Source organism: Drosophila albomicans, chromosome 3 (assembly GCF_009650485.2).
Source record: "Drosophila albomicans strain 15112-1751.03 chromosome 3, ASM965048v2, whole genome shotgun sequence".
NCBI classification, from domain to species: domain Eukaryota; kingdom Metazoa; phylum Arthropoda; class Insecta; order Diptera; family Drosophilidae; genus Drosophila; species Drosophila albomicans.
In genome coordinates this window covers 52,431,408-52,453,223 of record NC_047629.2, presented here as the reverse complement: position 1 = coordinate 52,453,223, position 21,816 = coordinate 52,431,408, and the positions used below count along the sequence as shown (strand labels likewise).

At 33.0% G+C, this 21,816-nt stretch overlaps 2 protein-coding genes across 6 annotated transcripts in view; one reads left to right on the top strand and one right to left on the bottom strand.

Moving 5' to 3' along the window:
• Positions 1–21,816, top strand: part of LOC117569322 (uncharacterized) — a 191,158-nt gene that overhangs the window by 142,303 nt on the left and 27,039 nt on the right. The window lies entirely within an intron of this gene.
• LOC117568589 (angiopoietin-related protein 7-like) lies at positions 5,691–10,758 on the bottom strand. 5 transcript variants are annotated; one of them, XM_052005885.1, is made up of 7 exons: positions 10,657–10,758; positions 9,503–10,590; positions 8,954–9,436; positions 8,705–8,784; positions 7,384–7,497; positions 6,197–7,317; positions 5,693–6,130 (listed from the first exon to the last, which is right to left on the bottom strand). In XM_052005885.1, the coding sequence occupies exons 4-7, from the start codon at positions 8,717–8,719 to the stop codon at positions 6,022–6,024; spliced, it is 1,359 nt and encodes a 452-aa protein (XP_051861845.1). In that variant the 5' UTR covers positions 8,720–8,784; positions 8,954–9,436; positions 9,503–10,590; positions 10,657–10,758; the 3' UTR covers positions 5,693–6,021. The 5 variants fall into 5 exon arrangements, 4 of the variants coding, with proteins under 4 accessions (XP_051861847.1, XP_051861845.1, XP_051861846.1 ...); XR_007955100.1 differs by having other exon boundaries at positions 5,694–6,130; XM_052005887.1 differs by lacking the exons at positions 6,197–7,317; positions 7,384–7,497; positions 8,705–8,784; positions 8,954–9,436 and having other exon boundaries at positions 5,691–6,130.

The following is a 21,816-nucleotide window of genomic DNA, read 5'->3' as shown; positions in this document are numbered from 1 at the left end:
AAAATCAATTACTGAGTTGTTAATTGATTATAATTTATTCCCAATACAAAACTTAAACTTAAACTACTGGCAATAAGGATACTGATTTTGCGCTTGTCGAAATGATCAATTTTATAAACATTTTGCATAAGAACTTTTAAAAATAATAATACAGTAACACATTTCTATACAGATTGTAATCATTTTTTAAGAGAATATTTATCGATAAAGTTATTAGGTGAATTTAATTTACATTACAAAATTTCAATTTTGAGGTGTATCTATTTTATTATTGTATTATGTTTTATTCACGGTTGCCACTTTTGGTACAAATGTACCAAAACTGGTACATTTTTTATGCGTTGGTACATTGGATCACTTTATTTCATTTTGGTACATTTTCAATACGCCTGGTCTAGAATTTAAATTTTTCATCAAATTTTATGTTCACACATATTATTTTAACAAATGGCTCTGTTCCACCAGACACAAATTTTGTATCAGTTAGCAATTGAACCATGGCTAACACTGAAAAATATCGCATACAGTCGATTTGCGACGTATTGTGTTAATTGAGAAAATATGTATGCGCCAATCTAAGGTCTATCACTACGTAAACAGTTATATATTGTGAATCACAATTTGTGAAATACAAAATATCTTTCGTAAAAAAATTGGTGGTACTTTTTTGCTAAAATTGGTAAATTTTTTCAAAATTTTGGTACAAAACCGTGGTTGTATTACATATTACAAAAGTGTTTGCTATATAGTCGTATCAAGTACGTACTATTATAAAAATTAATAACGCTTTTTTTTGAAAGGAAACAATTGTGTATCACATTTTTATAAAAATAACGTTTCTTAAAATGTTAAGAATGCTTGTCTTTGAAGTATTAGAATTTCTGAAGCAACAAAAAGTATGCTATGAATGTAGTTGTAATGAGTGAATACGAATCACTTTCGTTAAATTCGTTATTTCGATAAGTTAGTTACGAATTTCAACGCTGTTAACGCACTGCATGTCGCTTTTGGAGCCACCTAGCGCAATTAACTGAGAACTAAAAGCAATAGCTGAGAAAAACTTCGGTCTCATAGCCAATTGCTATTTACGATTTAAATCGTAATTTAATTTAAAAAACTTTTAAATTTTGTGATTGAATAATAAAATTTTTGGGAAAAATAACTTTAGGAATAATTTATTTTTGTTACAACAATGTGCACTATCGATACCCTCAGTGCAATGAAGCGTGTCAGCATTGACTTTGGCTATGAAATTTAATTTCCGTTTTGCGGAAATAAAAATTAACATATTGCCGGAAAAATGCATGAATATATTAAGCACCTGCGTAAACAATGTGTGAAAATTGGTCAAAAAGAAGAAGCGAACTCTTTTGGCCAATCTTGCGCAGTTCCGCTGCAAAGTCTCGAGTCTCGAAAACAAGCGTGAAACATCCAAACAAAGACCGCACACCCTTTAACCAGACCGAAAAAGGGAGCGAGGGAGGAAAGGCGCAAGTGCAGCAGAGCGCAGCGATGTTGATGAATGAAGGTGTTGCCGATGCGTGGGGGTTGCAACTTGCAGAGTTGCAACGTTGCAACAACAACTAGCAATAAATGTCGTGCGGATGTTGACAGACCGAATATTAAAAAGGGAAAACCAAAAGCGAATAATTGTTGCGCAACAAGCTACTGAGAGAGTCACCTCCAGTTACGCCAGTGATTTTCCCATAGATGACCAACGAGGGATGGTGAGAAGAGGGGCGGGAAAGGGAGCGGGTCAGCGAGGCATAAAATGTGGGAAAATGAGAGCAGCACACACACACACACACACACAGCAAGAAAAGAAGAGATACAAATTCAAGACAATTAAAATTACTTTATTTTACAAGTAGAGATTTCGGTTAGTGTTCTTCAACCACAAACAAGTAATTGCAACACAAATAACAATGTTAGAAATTACAAGGCGGAAAGATAAATAAAGAGTATAAAATACCAACAGAAAGAACTTATTTGACTTGACAATTAATTAGAAAAAATATAAGTAATTAAAGATAAACGAAAATATAAAATTAATTAGAAATGCAACTTAATTTTTTTTTACATTTTTGATATTACTAAATAATAAATGGAAATAAGTAAAGATAGAATACTATAAAAATTATGCAAACCTATTTCATGAAATTACAAAAAAAAAAAAACAATAGACATAAAAAACAATATTTTTTTTAAATTTCTACATTTGTATAAATAATAAAAAAGAGTGCGGTATTAAAATTACAAAAATACTAAAAAAAAACATATCAAGGGCTAATTAATTAATTAAATTTTATAATATACCCAATATCACAAACATACTAAAAATATACCTAAAATTATATTTGGTATATTGATACAGTACTACATTCATAATATTCATACCAAGGGCTAATTAATTAAATTTTAAAATATACCAAATACGACAAACATACTAAAAATATACCTAAAATTATATTTGGTAGATTGATACAGTACTATGTACATTCATAATATTCATACTATATAACTTCTACAAATTTTATCTGAACGCAACCAAATTTCAGTTGCGTTTAGTTTTTTCAATATACCACAAATATATTAAAAATATACCGACAGTTATATTTGGTATATTGATATAGTACCGCATTCAAAATATAGATTGCGAAAATATAAAATAACTTCTATAATTTTGATCTGATCGCAACCAAATTTCAGTTGCGCCTAGTAATTTTTGAATATAATAAGTAACCAAAAATTAATCTATTGTAATTATTAGATTTTTTATATTTTTTATTTCGGTTTTATTTCACAACTTGTTCTTTTTCTCATCGTTCTCTACATAGTGATCGCACTTTCGTCTCGTGCTCGACCGATACATCTATCGATCGAGCTTCTAACTCGATAGATATTTAATCAATTAATTCTTAATGTTACCTTATGCTATATTTAAATCTAGTATTTACAATATTTACACTATTAAATAATACTTTTTTCAGTGAACGCTTCAAAAAGTGTACAGAAACTTAAATGTGTGTCAAGGCTCTATGCTATAATTAACATTTTCATATTCAATATAATATTGCGCACCACAGTTTTAGATATCAAATCGAGTCGCTTAAATCTGTATCCCAGCAAAGCTTAGATCGAAATAATCCAATCATCGGAAAGAAGTATGCTATAACAGATCTTTAAAAACAAAAAAAATTTGCTAATTTTGGTGACATCGATGTTTCCGATGTTTTTAGCCATTTCTGAAGATGTAAGGTACGATTTTACCCGCGTTAGTTAGTTCAGTTAAATATGTAAAGTTTACATTTCCTTGCTAACATCGATAGTCGATAGTTTATGGAAACTATCAATCACTATCGATGGCGCAGACTATCAATAGTTTACATTGTAAGCGATTGATCTTTTCTCACTGTGTACAATTTATGATTGACAGCGCTGAAAACCCTTTGGGCCAACAGTGTTTAGTGGGCCTCAAACAGCTTCATTATTCGTTGGCCAATTCAGCTCCCACAATCGAGGTCGGAAATTGCAATTCGTGATGGCAGCAGACAACAGAGAGAGAGAGAGATAGAGTGAGAGAGATAGAGAGACACAATCGCCAATCGGCTGCAGACAAAGATCGACAAGACGGAGTTCAATGCACGCGGGTCACGACTTTGGTAGCTAACAAGTAGTTGTTGTAGATCTGAAGTTGGCCTGAACTTGACGTACTGAGAGAGATAGAAAGAGAGAGAGGGAGATAGAGAACTAAAGTAAAGTCAAAGCGACTTGTCAATCAACTGAGATCTAGGAAATGTTTAGGCCAAAAACTGATGGGCACAAAACGAAATGGTTTAAGCCCATTTGCTATTTGTCAAATTTTCATTACGTGGCCATAAATAAATATATTGCAAACTAATAAATTTGCCAGCCGTCGCACTGATTCTCACGACCAGCTGGAAAATGGGCAAAAAAAAAGCGCTTCAAGTTTTCTGTTTTTAGTGGCATTAAAACTTTCTAGTTGTTCACACCAGCGCGTGCAGCTGCCACAGCAACAACAACAACAACTACAGCAATTGGCAATTGCCACCTGCGCCACAATCAAAGACGCAGATGGCAACAGAGCTTGAGCTTGAGAGATGGAGACGCGAGTTTGCCGCTTTTGGTTGTAGCGCAACTAAAAGCGAATTCCAGTTGCAAACCCATTTTTGGCACGATCTCAGAGCAGGAGACCAGAAGACCAGAAGAGCAGGCCTAGTCAACACACAACACACAGCAGACAGCAGGCCACGCCATTTAGGGAAGAGGAGCTGTGCACAGCTTTTGGCCAAGGCGCATTGATTTCAAATTGGCCAAGTCAATGGAACGCACACGTGGACTCTTTGCCTGTGCAAATATTTGCAGGTGTGTTAGTGTGTTTTTGCTTGGCTCGGTTCGGTTCGATCGTGATTGTCAGTATATCGCGGCATCCAGCTGTGAGAACGCACCCACTTGGCCAACACACACACATACTACGATCCGATCCCATACTCACACACACACACACACACACCCACAACAAGTTTGAGACGAGGCCAACGGCACGATCGTGTTGCCAAGTTGCAACGCCGTGTTGATTGATTAATCATTGCTGGTAATTTGATTTTGTGCCTTTGTGAGTTACCGTTACGCGCTCCTAGCTCTCAGTTCTCCCTTCTCGCTCCCTCTTTTTTGATTGATTGTTTCATTGCATTTGAGCTTTGCCTCCATCCATCCATACTTAGACATTAGACATACATATGTCATGTATCCATTTCTGACTTCATTTCGCTGTTTTTTGTTTTTTGTCTCTTTGTTTTTGTGCCATGTCAGCTTAGCTGTCACAAATCCTTGAGACGAGAACGAAACTTCAATTGCCAAATGGTTGGCACACTTTGGCTTACAACAACTCTGCTTGCCAGCTGATTAAAGTCGTTGACAGTTTTGTCAACCGCTCGTCGATGAGTTTTGCTAATCGCAAAATGCGCTCTGCTCTGGCAGCGTTGTGAAAACTTATCAGTTGACATTTTGAAAGCCAAGAAAAATGCATTAATTCCATGTACAAACATGGCTAGGCGTATAAATCACTTGATTAGCATTTAATGAATCTATTTAATCGATTTTGGCTAGAAGAAAGTCTTTTTAAATCCATTAATTGCCATGAAAAAGTAGCGGAGAATACACGAAAGTCGTCACCAATCGAGCTTAACTTGAATTTAACAAAAAAAAATAATAGATAGAAAAAAGCTAACAAAGTATACAGTTCAATCCAATTCTAAAATTTAACAATATTTATTTGAAGAATTCTTTAGAATGATATATGCACATATATGTAAGACATATTATTTATATATTAGAAAAGAAATTATTTTTAAATCTATCAATAGCAGCTACAAAATAGAAAATGGTAAAATAGCGAAGCTTGTATAAAAAATATTATATTGATCCTCAATTTAAAAATTTTTCATAATACGTGATATTATCAAGGATGCTATAAGCTATGTAATATTGTAAATAATGTTTATTTTTAATTTTGAATAATGCAAAAATCGGCTGTATTTCAAAAGAAAGAAAAAAATTGAATTTAATAAATACTATAGATTTTTTTGATGAATTTAACAAACGTTGTTATTTTTATTGACAATTTTATTAACAGAAACGGAGTAATAATAAAACATTCTTATCTTCAACTTCAGTAAGTAAAAAATTAGGAAATAAAAGTGATTTACTCTTTTTTAAGGTTAACTTGTAAAGCGAGAACAAGAATCAAAATAATAATGACATTAAATTAGTAAACTGTAGCTTTAGCAGCTCTGCCGAAAGTTAAGAATAGGACAGTATCTGAAGATGTAAAGCTTACTTAACTAAAATTGAATTTATTTCTAAATGTCATACATTACAACAATATCAATATAATCTCATCTCTTTCGTTGGTACATTCTAATGTCAATCTGTTAACCACATATATTTAGTGCGATTTAAATCGTAAAAAAAGGATTCCGATTTCGAATTTTCAGTTTTTCACTTATTTTTGTCTTCTTTGGGACGAATAAGCATCTTAGCTTCTTTGAGTGTATTTGCTTTTTCAGCATACCAATATAGATACTGACCGTATAATCCATTTAAGTTACTGCATAGGAAAAAATTATTTAACATGTATACTAATACATCAAAAATAACAATTTGAAATATTTACCAATGACTACAAGATTTGTACCACCAACCACCATTATACCAAACTGCACAATTATCATAAGAAGGGTCATTATCCCGATCGAATGTTGTGAATTTCATGTTTTCGTGGTTTCTCATCGCATCCTTAATATTTCCCTTGAATTTACCCAAGCTTAGTGCGTATCCATGGTCTTCATCAGATATTTTGAAGTCATCGTATCGAGCGTAGAAGATGCTGCCATTTTTGGCAACCAAATGTATGTAGAGTTCGTATTGCTGTAAGCTCGTTAGTTCAGACATCTTTTCTAATCCAAGGAAAAAGTCACCATCCAATGAACCGAAACCTTTTCTATAAGTGGCCCAATCCCTGGTAAAGTTTTCTTTTCCATTAATTCGCTGCTGTATTACTATCCAATCAAGCCCAGCTAACTGACTATCGCATAGAACATCAAAGGAACTACAAACTTCAATTTCATGCACACTAGGATGTTCTCCGAAAGGGAGACAACTCGAAGGAATATTATTATTATGTAATGTCCTATTTAATTTAACAATTTCTTCATGGCATATTTCAATGTCTTTATCTTTCTTAAATAACACGGTTTGCTTCTCTTCTAATTTCAAACTAATTGTTTTCTGATTTTCTGTGATGTTTTGAATTGTTGCAGAGTATTCAGAAATTTTCTCATCTTTTTCAATAACACTAGAATTCAGTTTTTTTAATTGAACCTCACATATTTCTAAATTGTTCGATTTATCTGATAATTCTTTTTTACACTCATCATAACTCGCAAGAAAATTTGCATGTAGGGTTAATTTGTTTATAGTTGTTTGTTGTGAATTAATCTCAGATTCTAATTTATCAACTTTACTTTGACACAATTGCAAATCGTTTTCTTTTCTTATTATTTGGTTTTTATACTCATCTAATTGAAATGCCTCCTTCATGAGCTTTTCATGAATTGCTACAATTTCATGATACTTTATCATAAGATCAGCATTTATTTCACTTATATGCTTTTCTTTAATTTCACTTTGGTCTAACTCATTACGAACTTGCTTAAAGTAGTCTAGCAAAGGCTTCACACTTTTATAGGTATGACCCCCGCACAGTTTGTCCATTTCTCGGTCGTTCTCGCATGTCTGATAGAAAGAAAATACTAAACATTAAACACTTTTTTAACTGTATACACATATGTCAATATTCACCTCTTCTCCTGTTGTTGTGCCCACCAAGAATAGTTTGAGGATTATTAATAAAATTACGTTTATTTTTATTCTACCCATTTCGAATGTCTCGATCGGATTAAAACAAAGATGAAACTGAAATTAAATATTTCGTTTGAGTCGGTGAAGAGCTTAGCTCTGAATTTCGGTTCTATGTATGCAAGCAATTGAGATTAAGCTCCAACGTTCTTAACGGAAGAGAGGTCGAAAGATGAAATTGTGAAATAGTGATAAAGTACAATACTACATTATATGTTTATATTGTTGTTGATATTATTTAAGTCGACAGAATGAATAAAAAATTAATAATAAATATACCAGTTTAATACAATCTCGCCTCTTTCGAAGGAAAGAATGAAATGCCTGAAGAGGCATTCCAAATATGTATATTCAAATCTCTCTTAAAAGTTGATTTTCATACATTTATTGGAAAAGCATATAGTGCACTATTACTGTTATACCCAAATCTTTTAATTACATTTTGGATTTGAGTTTCTCAGTTGATCACTAGATCATTTTTTCTTTAAGGCGAATGAGCATCTTCATCAGAGTACTAATTTAGATGCCGCCCATATAATGCATTCAAGTTACTGCACATGAAAAAAATATTTTATATTAAAAATATTGATTTAAGAACTTTTGAATCTTAAAATGCAAATGTAGCATAAAATTATTGATTTAAGATTTTCCCAAGCTAAAAATATTATTGTATTTGTTTTTTTTTTTGTTAAGATCGGAAAAGTGTTTAATCATGATTTCTAATCAACTTTTCAATTAAGATTTTTTATACCCGCTACCTAAAGGGTAGACGGAGGCATCTCCGATATATATTCTTGATCAGCTTCAATAGCCGAGACGATCTAGCCATGTCTGTCTGTCCGTATGAAACACTGGATCTGGATCTCAGAGACTATAAGAGAAAGAGCTATATTTTTTTTTTTCGACAGCAAAAATCAATAAAATCGAATAACAAGCGTAATTTTGATGTATACAATAATAACTATAGTATTTATGATTTCTGAAAATTTGATTGCGATCAGATAAAAATTGTGGAAGTTATTAAGGAAATACTTTTGTATGGGCAAAAACGCCTACTTACTAGGAATCTTAGTTGCTTTGGCTGACAATCTGGTATATTGTGCCGTCTATGGTATATTTTAAATGTGGTACTATGCCTATATACCAAATATATCATTTGGCACATTTTTAGTATTTTTGAAGTAATTTCGGTAAATTTTGAAAAAAAAACCGCAATATTTTGCTTTTATTCAAAATGGGTAGCGGGTATCTGTAGCTTTCTTACATGTTTTGATGACATTCAAAAATATTTTTATCCACAATTTTGTTAAACTTTGCTTTCTAATTGTAACGAATGATATTGAACTATGTTAAAATGAAAAAGAATATTTTGTATTTTAAGATATTATTTTTTAATTAAAAAAGAGCATTTGAAAAATCGTCTTTTTTTTTAGATATTATTTGTACATTAAAGAAAAGAATTTGAAGAATGTCAGCACTTTTATAGCCAACTTAAGATTTATACTTTTGGTACATTTTGAAGAATTATATGAAACAGAATAATAATAAAACATTCTTATCTTCGACTTTAGTAAATAAAAAATTGGGAAATAAAAGTGATTTACTTTTTTTTAAGGTTAACTTGTAAAGCGAGAACACGAATCAAAATAATAATGATATTAAATTTGTAAATTGCAACTCTGCCGAAAGTAAAGAGTAGAAGAGTATCAGAAGATGCAATGCTTACTTAACTAAAATTGAATTTGTTTTGAAATGTCTTACATTACAACAATATCAATATAATCTCATCTCTTTCGTTAGTATATTCTAATGTAAATCTGTATATCAAATATATTTTGTGCGATTTAAATCGTAAAAAAAGGATAACGATTTCGAATTTTCAGTTTGTCACTTATTTTTGTCTTCTTTGGGACGAATAAGCATCTTAGCTTCTTTGAGTATATTTACTGTTCCAGAATACCAATATAGATTATTGCCGTATAATCCATTTAAGTTACTGCATAGGAAAAAATTATTTAACATGTATACTTTTACATCAAAAATAACAATTTGAAATATTTACCAATGACAACAATCCTTGTACCACCAGCCACATTTATGCCGAGCTGCACAATTATCATAAGAAGCGTCATTATCCCGATCGAATGTTGTGAATTCCATGTTTTCGTGGTCTCTCATCGAATCCCTAATATTTCCCTTGAATTTACCCAAGCTTAGTGCGTATCCATGGTCTTCATCAGATATTTTGAAGTCATCGTATCGAGCGTAGAAGATGCTGCCATTTAAGGTAACCAAATGTATGTAGAGTTCGTATTGCTGCAGACTCGTTAGTCGATACATCTTTTCTAATCCAAGGAAAAAGTCACTATCCAATGAACCGAAACCTTCTCGATATGTGGCCCAATCCCTGGTAAAGTTCTCTTCTCCACCAATTCGCTGTTGTATTACTATCCAACCAGGCCCAGCTAACTGACTATCGCATAGAACATCGAAGGAACCAACACCAGAAACTTCAATTTCATGCACACCAGGATGATCTCCGAAAGGGAGACAACTTGAAGGATTATTATTATTATGTGATGTCCTATTTAATTTAATAATTTCTGCATGGCATATTTCAATGTCTTTATCTTTCTTTAATAACATGGCTTGACTCCCTTCTAATTTCAAACTAATTGTTTTCTGATTTTCTGTAATGTTTTGAATTGTTGCAGAGTATTCAGAAATTTTCTCATCTTTTTCAATAACACTAGAATTAAGCTTTTTTAATTGATCCTCACATATTTCCAATTTGTTAGATTTATCTAATAAATGTAGTGTTAATTGGTTTATAGTTGTTTGTTGTGAATTAATCTCAGATTCTAATTTATCAACTTTACTTTGACACAATTGCAAATCGTTTTCTTTTCTTATTATTTGGTTTTTATACTCATCTAATTGAAATGCCTCCTTCATGAGCTTTTCATGAATTGCTACAATTTCATGATACTTTATCATAAGATCAGCATTTATTTCACTTATATGCTTTTCCTTAATGTCACTTTGGTCTAACTCATTACGAACTTGCTTAAAGTAGTTTAGCAAAGGCTTCACACTTTTATAGGTATAACTGCTGCACAGTTCATCTATTTTTCGGTTGTTCTCGTTCGTCTGATAGGAAGAAAATAACAAACATTAAGCACTTTCTTAACTGTATACACATATGTCAATATTCACCTCTTCTCCTGTTGTTGTGCCCACTAAGAATAGTTTGAGGATTATTAATAAAATTACGTTTATTTTTGTTCTACCCATTTCGAATGTCTCGATCGGATTAAAACAAAGATGAAACTGAAACTAAATATTTCGTTTGAATCGATGAAGAGCTTAGCTCTGAATTTCGGTTCTATGTATGCAAGCAATTGAGATTAAGCTCCAACATTCTTAACGGAAGAGAGGTCAAAAGATGAAATTGTGAAATAGTGATAAAGAACAATACTACATTATGTGTTTATATTGTTGTTGATTATTTAAGTCGACAGAATAAATAAAACATTAATAATAAATAACCAGATTGTTGACCACCTAAAGAAGAAACGACATACATACAATACAATCTCACCTCTTTTCTTCAGGCATTCCAAATATTATATATTCAAATCTCTCTTAAAAGTTGATTTATATATATATTGGGAAAACGTATACACTATAAAAGTTATACCCAAATCTCTTAATTACATTTTGAATTTGAGTTTTTCACTAGATAATTTGTTCTTTGGGGCGAATGAGCATCTTCATCAGAATACTAATTTAGATGCCGCCCGTTAATGCATTCAAGTTACTACACACGAAGAAAAATATTTTATATGTATAGTACTAACATATAAAAAATAAGAATTTGAAATATTTACCAACTATGACATTTCTTCTTTCATACACAACTGCACAATTTGTATTAGCATGATGGTCGTTATCCCAATCGAATGTTGTGAATCTATAATCAAGTTTTTATGATGTCAAAATTGAACCAAAAGGTTTAATTCTTAAAACAAGATCGAAATTCTACAAAAAAAATGAAGTGTGCACAATTTTGAAATTCAAGATTAAACTTTTGATTCGAGTATGTTTTATTCTAGATTAATAAGATTATAATTATTATATTATTTCAAGATTGATGATGATGATTTTTGATGATTTTTTTTAAGATCGGAAAAGTCTTTAATCAAGTTTTGTAATCAATCAAGATTTTTTTCTATATATAAACTTTGAGTAGACAAAAAATATGGACAACAAAAAACATCTATCAAATTTTTCAGAGCTTGCCATAATTAACCATAATAAATATTGGTTTAGTTTTAAATATAAATATTTAAATTAATAATATAAAATCGTTTCATATATTCTAAATAGATTTTTTATTTTTACACAAATACTTACTACATACAAATACTCAGATTATATGCTCTGATAAACTAATTGAAATTTAAGACTTGTATTAATTTAAAGCTGTCAATTTAAAGGATTAATTTTTTGATTCTGACAAAAATAACATTTTATTTAGCTTTTCAAAAATGATGTAATTTGAAGAAATGACTTAATCTATAATATGAAATTTGTTCGTCTATTAATATATTCCCGTTTGATATTCCAATGAAATTTAATAGTTGAAAGCTTCAGCGTGAAATAAATCATTAGCAGATAGAGAGAAGAAACCGAATCGGTAATCGGAGAATATGATCTCATAGCAGGCATTTGAGTTATTCTAATTCCCAGTGGTGTGGTGTTAGCACAAACAGCGTGTGATATTCTAATCGAACTAATCCAATAATCACAACACACACACTCTCATACTTAATAACGAGGTGCTTTGCCCACGTGTTGCCACTTGTTGTGCGTTGTTAACTGATTTCGATTTTGGCTTGCGACCCAAAGCGAGTAACTGTAGTTTGAGTTTGTTGTTGGTGGAAGCTTGGGGGAAACTGGAGGCCAGTAAATCATTTGCCAGCGTCAACAACTTGTCAACAGGCATCGAGAGACGATGGAGAGTGTCTTGGTTGCTTGCTTGCTTGCTTGGTTGCTTGGACGGTAGTCGATAGTTGAGTTGAGAAGTTGAGTTTTTGGTCCAGTCATGGCTCATGTTGCATATAAATGGTGCTTAATGAGCTCGTGCCAAATAGAATTGTCAGTGCAACAGTGGCTGCTGCTGCTGCTGCTGCTGTTGTTGCTACAAAGTCAGTTGTGTGGCATAGATTGCATGTGTTCGTGTTCCACTCAAATTGCTGTCGTTTGGAATTCCAATTCCACAATTTTTATATGGCTGCGCATTGATTTCTGATCACGATTCTGGGGCGCGGCAGGTGCCAGTATTTGCCTCCTTCACTTCTCCTTCTCCTCTTTCACTCCCCCAAAAAACTGACCCAAAATGGAGTGGAAGATGCGATAGGTTTCCCACGCGCTTTAGAGAGTGTGGAGTCCTATTGTTTTGGGTGCAATCTGCCATCTTTGCTTGGCTAACAAGCTGCGACTGCAACTGCAACTTCGCTTGTTGCGTTCACCTTTATTATTATACCCGCTACCCATAAGGTAGAAGGGTATTTATAACTTTGTGCCGATAGGAAATGTACGTAACAGGCATATAAAGTAAGTATCTTCATGATCAGCGTCAAGGCCGAGACGATCTAGCCATGTCCGTCTGTCTGTCTGTCCGTCCATCCGTATGAAGACCTAAATCTCAGAGACTATAAGAAAAAGAGCTAGAATTTATTTTCCACAGCATTTTTTATGTTTGCACGCAGATCAAGTTTGTTTTAAATTTTTGCCACGCCCACTTCCGCCCCTACAAATCAACAAAAATCGAATAAGAAGTGTAATTTTAAAGCTAGAGTCGCGAATTTTGGTATATACAATAATAACTATAGTAATTGTGATTCCTGAAATTTGGTTGCGATCAGAACAAAAATTGTCCAAGTTATTAAGGAAATACTTTTGTATGGGCAAAAACGCCTACTTACTAGTGATCTTAGTTGCTTTGGCTGACAATCTGGTATATTGTGCCGTATATGGTATATTTTGAATGCGGTACTATATCGATATACCAAATATACCGCTCAGTATATTTTCAGTATATTTGCGTCTATGCTATATTTTGTATGTGGTACTATATCGATATACCAAATATATCACTTAGTATATTTTTAGTATATTTGTAGTATTTTGGTATATTTTGAAAATAATACCGCATTATTTTGCTTTTCTTCAAAATGGGTAGCGGGTATCTCAAAGTCGAGCACACTCGACTGTAGCTTTCCTACTTGTTTTTAATTGGACTGATTTCCCGCTAAAGATACATTTGTATCTCTCTCTCTTTGTCTCTTGGCTAGAGAGTGACATATGCAGCCTGTCCAGCCAATCATCCTAGGCCATCATCAATCCCAGTTCGACTGTACTGCAACTTTGCTTCACTTCGCTTTGCTTTGCTTCGGTTTGGTTTTACTTCGTTTTTGTTTGGCAGCTGTTGACCAGAGACTTGGACTTGGATTTGGATGTGGATGTGCAGCTGTGGCCAAGTCGCGAGTTGCGAAGGGTTGTCGCCTCGCCTTTTCCCACGATGAAACTCAACTCAAAAAAAAAAAAAATCAGCTGCAGTTTTTCGCGCAGTTTTTTTTTGTTTTTGCGTCCTTGGCGCCGGGGGTTGCCACAATTAGGGGTTGAGTGTTTTGCTGGCTGCATCGATGACACGCTGCGACATTGTGACGTCATTCACAAATATTTGCATTGCTTTCGATGATGATGATGATGATGATGAGGGCAACAACTCAACGCCTTTTCTTGACTAGCCACAAAAGACTTTTTGATCGCCGTTGCCACGCCTCGAATTGTTTGTCCCGCATTTCTGTGATTATAGATTGATAAATGTTTTGTTTTTTTTTTTTTTTGGGTATCGCAGGGTATTATTACAGTTAGTAACGATGTAAAATTAAAGCGATTTATCATCGTGTCAACTTAAAGAACTGACTTTCAATTACATTTATTTTGCGTAATTAAGATTCATTAGAATCTCTGTCTAAAAACTGGTTATTTGCGAAAAGTTCAAGTGCTGCTCAAAGCTGTTCAAGTTAATATAAATTAATTGCTGCTTGGCCAAAAAACAAAAATTTTGAATTTGAATATAAAGATGCCTTGACAAAACAACTTTGTAAGGCACTGTTAACATGCTTTGGAACTTCAAAACAAATGCTAATCAACTGTCGAGTGTTTATGAAATATTCACAAGCATATGGCACATTTAAAAAACAATTAAATTAACTTGGTCAAACTTAATTACAGACATAAAAATCAAAGGAGTCATAAAAATTACTATATAATATTTTTTAAGTACAAAAATATTTTTTTTGCAGCTGGTTCTTTGTATTAAAGAAGAATTATATTCAAAACTGTTATTGATTTTTAAATCTTAACAGCTACTTTATAAAATTATTGATTTTATAGGAATTTAAAAAAATGGAAATCAATTTAATCGTCTTTAAAATCTTAATCTTTAAAGTATTTCGATTTCAAAAAGAACTTATGTTTGTAAAGTGATTTAATTGGCTATTCAAATTTTAACAATTACGTAAAATAAATTTGTGGAATTGATAAGAATTTTCTAAAAGTTTGGAATTATTTATATATTCCGATTTCTTCAATTTGATAAACAATTTTTTAAGACATTTTATTAAATGATAATCTGTTCTGAAATCTTTTTAAAAGTAAGGAATTACTCGAGTATTCAGATTTTTTAAATTTATAAGAATTTTTATAAAACAGAAATTGATTTAATTATTATTTTGAAGTATTCATATTTTTAAAATTTGTTTTTAAATGAAAAGATTTCGTAAAGAAATCTTTTAAAATGGAAATCAATTTAATTATTCGATTTTTTTATGAGATCATGTAAATTTGTAAAATACAAACCGATTTAACTGTCTCTTAAATATATAAAAGCTAGCTTAAGTGATTTGTAATCAAAGTGCGAAATTTGTAAGAAATCTCCAAGAGAAATTTTACACAAAAACCCGCTAGAAATCTCAGCTTAATTATGATTAATTCAAGAAGAGCATTCTTAAGTGGAATCTTTGAATTAGTCTCTAGATTAGTCAACAAATGTTTACTAAAGAATGTCAAAGCTCCGCAGAGACAGAAAGAGTTGTCGCTGCCATGGAATCCAGACTAGTTTTTATATTTTCTAATAAGTTTTAAGTAATAAATTCTAAAGTCGCGTTGCTCGCGGAGTAAATGCTACACTTGAGCTCCGCTCCCACACTGTGAGTGACCCCTCTGAACCCCCCCTCGGTTGCCCCCTCAACTTGCCACATTGCCCTGTCATGGCTGAGTTGTGGCAACTGGTTTCAGCGAGTAGAAGAGCGTCGTAAACTGGCAGCAACCAACAATGTAACCCCAGCAATGAAAAGAAAACTAAATAAATAATAAACATCTAAGGAAGCAATTGCTTAGTGAGATCGACGCTGAGATACCCAACAAACTAAAAGTTTCGAATAAATTGAATAAGTGAGATCCATTCTGAGATTCCCATCGAACTAGAAGTTTAAATTAAATTGGATTTGTGCTGAATATAATTAATTTGTGCTAACTTTAAAGAAAGTCATTATTCCTTTAAAATTAGCTGAAATCTTTTCTAAAGTTGAAAAGTATTCTATTTGAGATAACTAATGCTGATTACCGATGTCAGATTTTGGTTTTAAAAACTTGGAAGTAAATTATTCATTTAAAATTTGCAGTAATCGTTAAGAAGATTATACATATATAATATATACGATATAAATATTAAAATATATGTATATATTATTATTATTACGATTTCTCGGAAATTTTATTCATTTAAAATGTACAGTAAATTTTCTGAAGATGAATAATATAATATTTGGGTTTCATTGAATAAAATTTGTTTTGATAACATTGAAGTTAGATTTGAAAATTTGTAGTAATCTTTGTGTGGATAATATTATTATACTTGAGGCAAATAATTTGATTATCGCTGAATAAAATTTGTTTTGGTAACCTTGGAGTTTGATATGCTTTGAAAATTTGTTGAAAAATAATGAAGAGAAGATGATAAATATTATATTTGAGACAAATAATTTGATTTTCGCTGAGTTTTATTTGTTTTTATAATATTAATGTGAGTTATGAATTGAAAATATGAGAAAATGCTGGCAATTAACTTTATCTTAAATTGATTTATATTTTGGAAAAAAGGGCGTGGTCAAGTTCTGAGCTAAGAGTAATATACATACCTAAATCCCAAAGGAACACTGACAGTAAATTTGGTATATATAGCTCTTATAGTCTTCGAGATCTAAGGGTTTAGAGTAACGGACAGACAGACAGACGGATGCATTTTATTTCGACTTTACTTCAACTAAGCTTTTTAGAGTTTTGCTAGCTTTACCTCAGCCTGAAGCTATAATAACCTTCTTAGACTTTTGCTAACAGGTATACAATGTATGCGTCTAACAATTGTTGTTGTTGTTGCTGTGGTTGTTGTTGTTGTTGGTATGTTGCTGCTGTTGCTTAGTTGCCGCAATTAGTCGCCGGCTGTGCAACGTTCACACGAGTCAACTTGCAATGCGGACATGCGAGTGAACAAAGCTATAGCTGTGATTTTGAGTAATCATCGCCTGGCGGAAACTCAACAGAACAACAGCGAGCGAGCGAGGGAGATGGAGAAAGAGTGAAAGAAAAAGAGAGAGAGAGAGAGTGACTGAGCGGGGACTGAGAGGAGAATGGCAAGCTGAGCGCCTCTATTGCGCTGCTTGACCCACAAACTTGACAAATCCATCAGCGCACGCCCAGTGTGCTCCTCTAGAGGCATGCCACATGCAGCAGCATGTGGCACCATGGCCAGGCGGCGGCAGCACATCGTAAATCAAATGCTCATAACTTTTTCTGTTGCTCAAATCACGCGAAATCAACGTGAGCTGCAGTTGAAGTTGAGAAGTTGAGTTAAGAAGGTAAATCATAAGTCACTGCATGTCTGGGTCGTCATCTTCATCTTGGCAAGTTGCGAGTTGCAAGTTGCAACTTTGCAACTGCCGTGGTGGCAGCTGGTCAGCTGGCAGCAGTGTTGCCGCCTCATATGCAAAGTGTCAGTCATAAGTGACTTTTCGATTTTTTCGACTGCCAGCAGCAACGACAGCGACAACAACAACAACAACAACACTAAATTAATTATAGCCAAAGCCATTTTCAGACATTTTTCTTTTGACTTCTTCTGCTGCTGTTGCTGTCTGCGTGTCTTCAAAATATCTTCAAAGTCTTCAAAAAGTCTTGAAGACTCCTCCAGCTGAGCACCTTTCACCTTAAATTGCTTGCTTTATGACCGCGAGTGTTGGCAAATGTCGACCTCTTTCAAGCGTTTATTGTTGTTGCTCTTTCTTATTTGCCAGCCACGTCAGGTGGCTTGTAGTTTATACGCTATTTAGATCAGGGTTCGGTAACTTTGTCGGGCAAGTCATCTAACATTTGCATTACAGAATTGTGATCTCAACTAACTAAACCAATCTTGATAACATTCTTCTTGTGAATGGTTTATAAGATATATTTTTTAAGGAATAGTATCATAATTAAGTATATCTTAAGAATAACAATCTTGTATTATTTATACGCCTATGGTATGTATATATTTTCTGTGTTATATTGTTATACAAAATGTAGCAGTCAGTATATTTAAGTATTTTTAAGTTGATATGATATATTTTTAAAGTAATAGTATCATAATTAAGTATATATTAACAATAACAATCTAGTATTTTTTATACACCTATGGTATATATTTTCTGTGTAATAGTATATTGCTATACAACATTTTTTCAGTAATGATAGCATATTATACTAAATATAGCGAAGGCTAATTCAGTAATTTGTAATATTAATAAATTGGTATAATTAAAGAATACTACCACCCTTTTTTACGTTTATTTATCTGATATATTTAATACTCCATGATATATTTTCGATGTAATAGTATATTTATATGTATACCAAATACAGCCCTCGGTATATTTAAGTATTTTTTCAGTATTATAATTAGGTATATTTTAAGTATAATACCGCATTGTTTAGCTTTTGTTAAAAATGAATCATAGCAATCTCGCTGTGGTGCACACTCGACTGTAGATTTCTTACTCGTCTTAGGTCATTCAGTCGCTATATGATTAGTGTTTTATTCATTCTTATCTCATTTCTGAGTGAATGTCGGCTATGCTTTCCATAGATCATCAAACAGCCATTCACTTAAGAAAATGAAATAAGTATTTTCACAATCATCGGAGAATTAATCTTTCCGTAGATTAAACCGATTTTAGTCAGATAGCTTTTAAATTTTGGTAAATTTTGAATGTAGGACTGTATTAATATAACTAAAATACCTTTTAGTATATTTTTAGTATGTTTAGGTATATTAATATGGTCTATTTTGTATTATTTTAAATGGGTAGCGGGTATCTCACAGTCAAGCAGACTCGACAGTAACTTTCTTACTTGTTCTTTATAAGAGAGCACAGTAATTATTAAACAGTTGAAGGTTTGCACCATATTCTAGGCAAGAGTCAAGCCATAAATTAAGGATCATTCGTTCCGCAACAATAGATTTTAGTTTACGTATAGTTATTGCTATTACTAGAACAGGTATTATAAATATATTTGATATTTTTCGTGTTTGTATTTAAAAATATTATAAATACCTTTCTTTCAAGTTGTAACAAAAGAAACCTTTGTGTCAAAAAATTCTATACGAATCCTTAAATAATACGAAAGAAAGAAGCTCTTAAAGTTAGAGTACAACAAAGTCGTTGAGATCGTTAGCCTAGCTCGCTGTTTATCATTTTGACAAGAACTGAGCGAGTTCAAAGGCCGCAGCACCTTTCACTAAGGCGAAGAATTCAGCAGCTGGCCACAAGTGCAGCAATTGCACTTAGAAGCCAGTTGCAACAGGTTCACACACGCACAAACACGCACAGACAAGCACAAACACGCACACTCCCGCACACAAGAGCCTGCTTAAACGTCTCGCTGTTTAGATGAAGACGCCAGGAAAGCAGAGACTTGTAAGCCGCTAATTAATGGGCATCGCCTAAGCCTTGATTAAAGCTGCAACTGCAAACTTGCAACTTGCAACTTGCAACTGGCAACTTGCAACTGGCAGCCGTTGTGCATTGAACTTTTGAACTGTTGCCCATAAATATCGGCAAAAGATGTGAGATACGCGTCGGGAGTTGGCCAAAGTCGAGGCGACTTTTCTGCTGTTGCTGTTGTTGCTGTTGCATGCCACAGCGACAGACAGAGACGTCATTAGGTGGCCAAACTCGATGTCTGCGTTTGTGTCTGCAACGTTGCATCGTTTAGCATGTCGGCTTTATGTCAATTAGATGTTTGTCTTCGATTAAGTCTCCAACCATTCGAGGCGAGCGCATAATTTGGCGCTTGTGACAGCAATTTGCCGTCCCCCAAAACGAACTTCCCATGCCCCACACTCGATGTTGCACACACCTCCCTTCGACACGGACAGAGTTCATTTTGGGGATCGTCTATAATCACCGCAATTGTTATTTGACCCATTGCTGGCCAATCGATTGACTGATTGATGTTTACCCCCTCGTGTTAAACATTGATTAGCCTCAATAGACAATGGAAAATTGAAGTTGGACACAGGTGTGTGTTTGTTATCCTGACGCTAGGCGGAGTCCTTTGGCCCTTTGCCTTTAACATTTGCTATTGATTCGTGTCCAAAGTGATTGATGGATCGTAATTGGAAAGCAATCGGAATATTGTATATGAGTGCACGGCGAGGTCAAGAGTTCAACAGCCACAGCCACAACAACAGCAACAGCAATTGAAGCCAAGAGTGAGCCAAGTGAGTGTTGCTTTCCAAAAATTTAGTAGACTTGAAAAAGCATTCAGTGACCATGGAGGTCAAGAAAAAGTCCATTAATAATTGTTAGTTGAATGAAAAACGTATCTAATCAAATAAATTAATAAACTATTTTTTCAAAATGAAAGGAAAGGTTTGCAGAAAATACTGGATATCTTTGATGAATGAAATCTTTGTCTTATAACAAAATTTGAGGGAGATGAGCGATGATACTTTAAGCAGACTTTGCTGCTATTTTCATCAATGAAATCTTGAATTTACAATAAATTCAAATATCTATAGCAAAAGATATTTGGTTATGATTAGCTACAAAACTTTTAAATTATTGTAGAAATCATTTTTTTAACAAAACTCTGTTGAAGCTGTCGTGTGTTTTATGCTTTAGTTAATCTGGTATATTTTGAATCTAATAGTATATCATTATACCAAATATATCTTTTGTATAGGTCAGTATATTATGCTTATTTCGATTTTAAATGATTACAGCATACTCACGTTGTTTTGCTTTTACAATTTGTATCTCGACTGTAGCTTTTTAATTGATAAGTAAACTATAATATTTTTTTCTTTTTTTCTTTTTATGAAATAAGTCTATGCTTAATAAGTATTAAAATTTAAAGACTACTTCATTTTAAGCATATTTATCTGCTCTTTTTATCAATGACACAGTAATGTAAATTTTATGATGTATTTATAATAGTGCAATTACTTTATTTTAAACATACAATATTGTTCTTTCGATAAATGAAATCTGAAGTTTATAATAAGTTTGAAAAAAATGGAGTACATTATTGCCAAATGCTTGTGATATTTAAATATCTTTGGAAAGTACAAATTTTATACTAAACAAGTAAGAAAGCTACAGTCGAGTGTACTCGACTGTGAGATACCCGCTACCCATTTTGAATAAAAACAATATATTTTGCGGTATTATTCTCAAAATATACCAAATATACTGCAAAAATACTAAAAATATACCAAATGGTATATGTGGTATATCGATATAGTACCGCATTCAAAATATACCATAGACGGCACAATATACCAGATTGTCAGCCAAAGCAACTAAGACCCCTTGTAAGTGGGCGTTTTTGCCCATACAAAAGTATTTCTTTAATTACTTCCACAATTTCCTTCTGATCGCAACCAAATTTTCAGGGATCATAACTACTATAGGTATTCCTGTATATACCAAAATTCGTAACTCTAGCTTTAAAATTACGCTTGTTATTCGATTTTTTTGATTTGCATGGGCGGAAGTGGGCGTGGCAAAAATTTGAAACAAACTTGATCTGCGTGCAAACATAACAAATGCTGTCGAAAAAAAATTATAGCTCTATCTCTTATAGTCTCTGAGATCTAGGTGTTCATACGGACAGACGGACAGACGGACGGACGGACAGACGGACATGGCTATATCGTCTCGGCTGTTGACGCTGATCAAGAATATATATACTTTATAGGGTCGG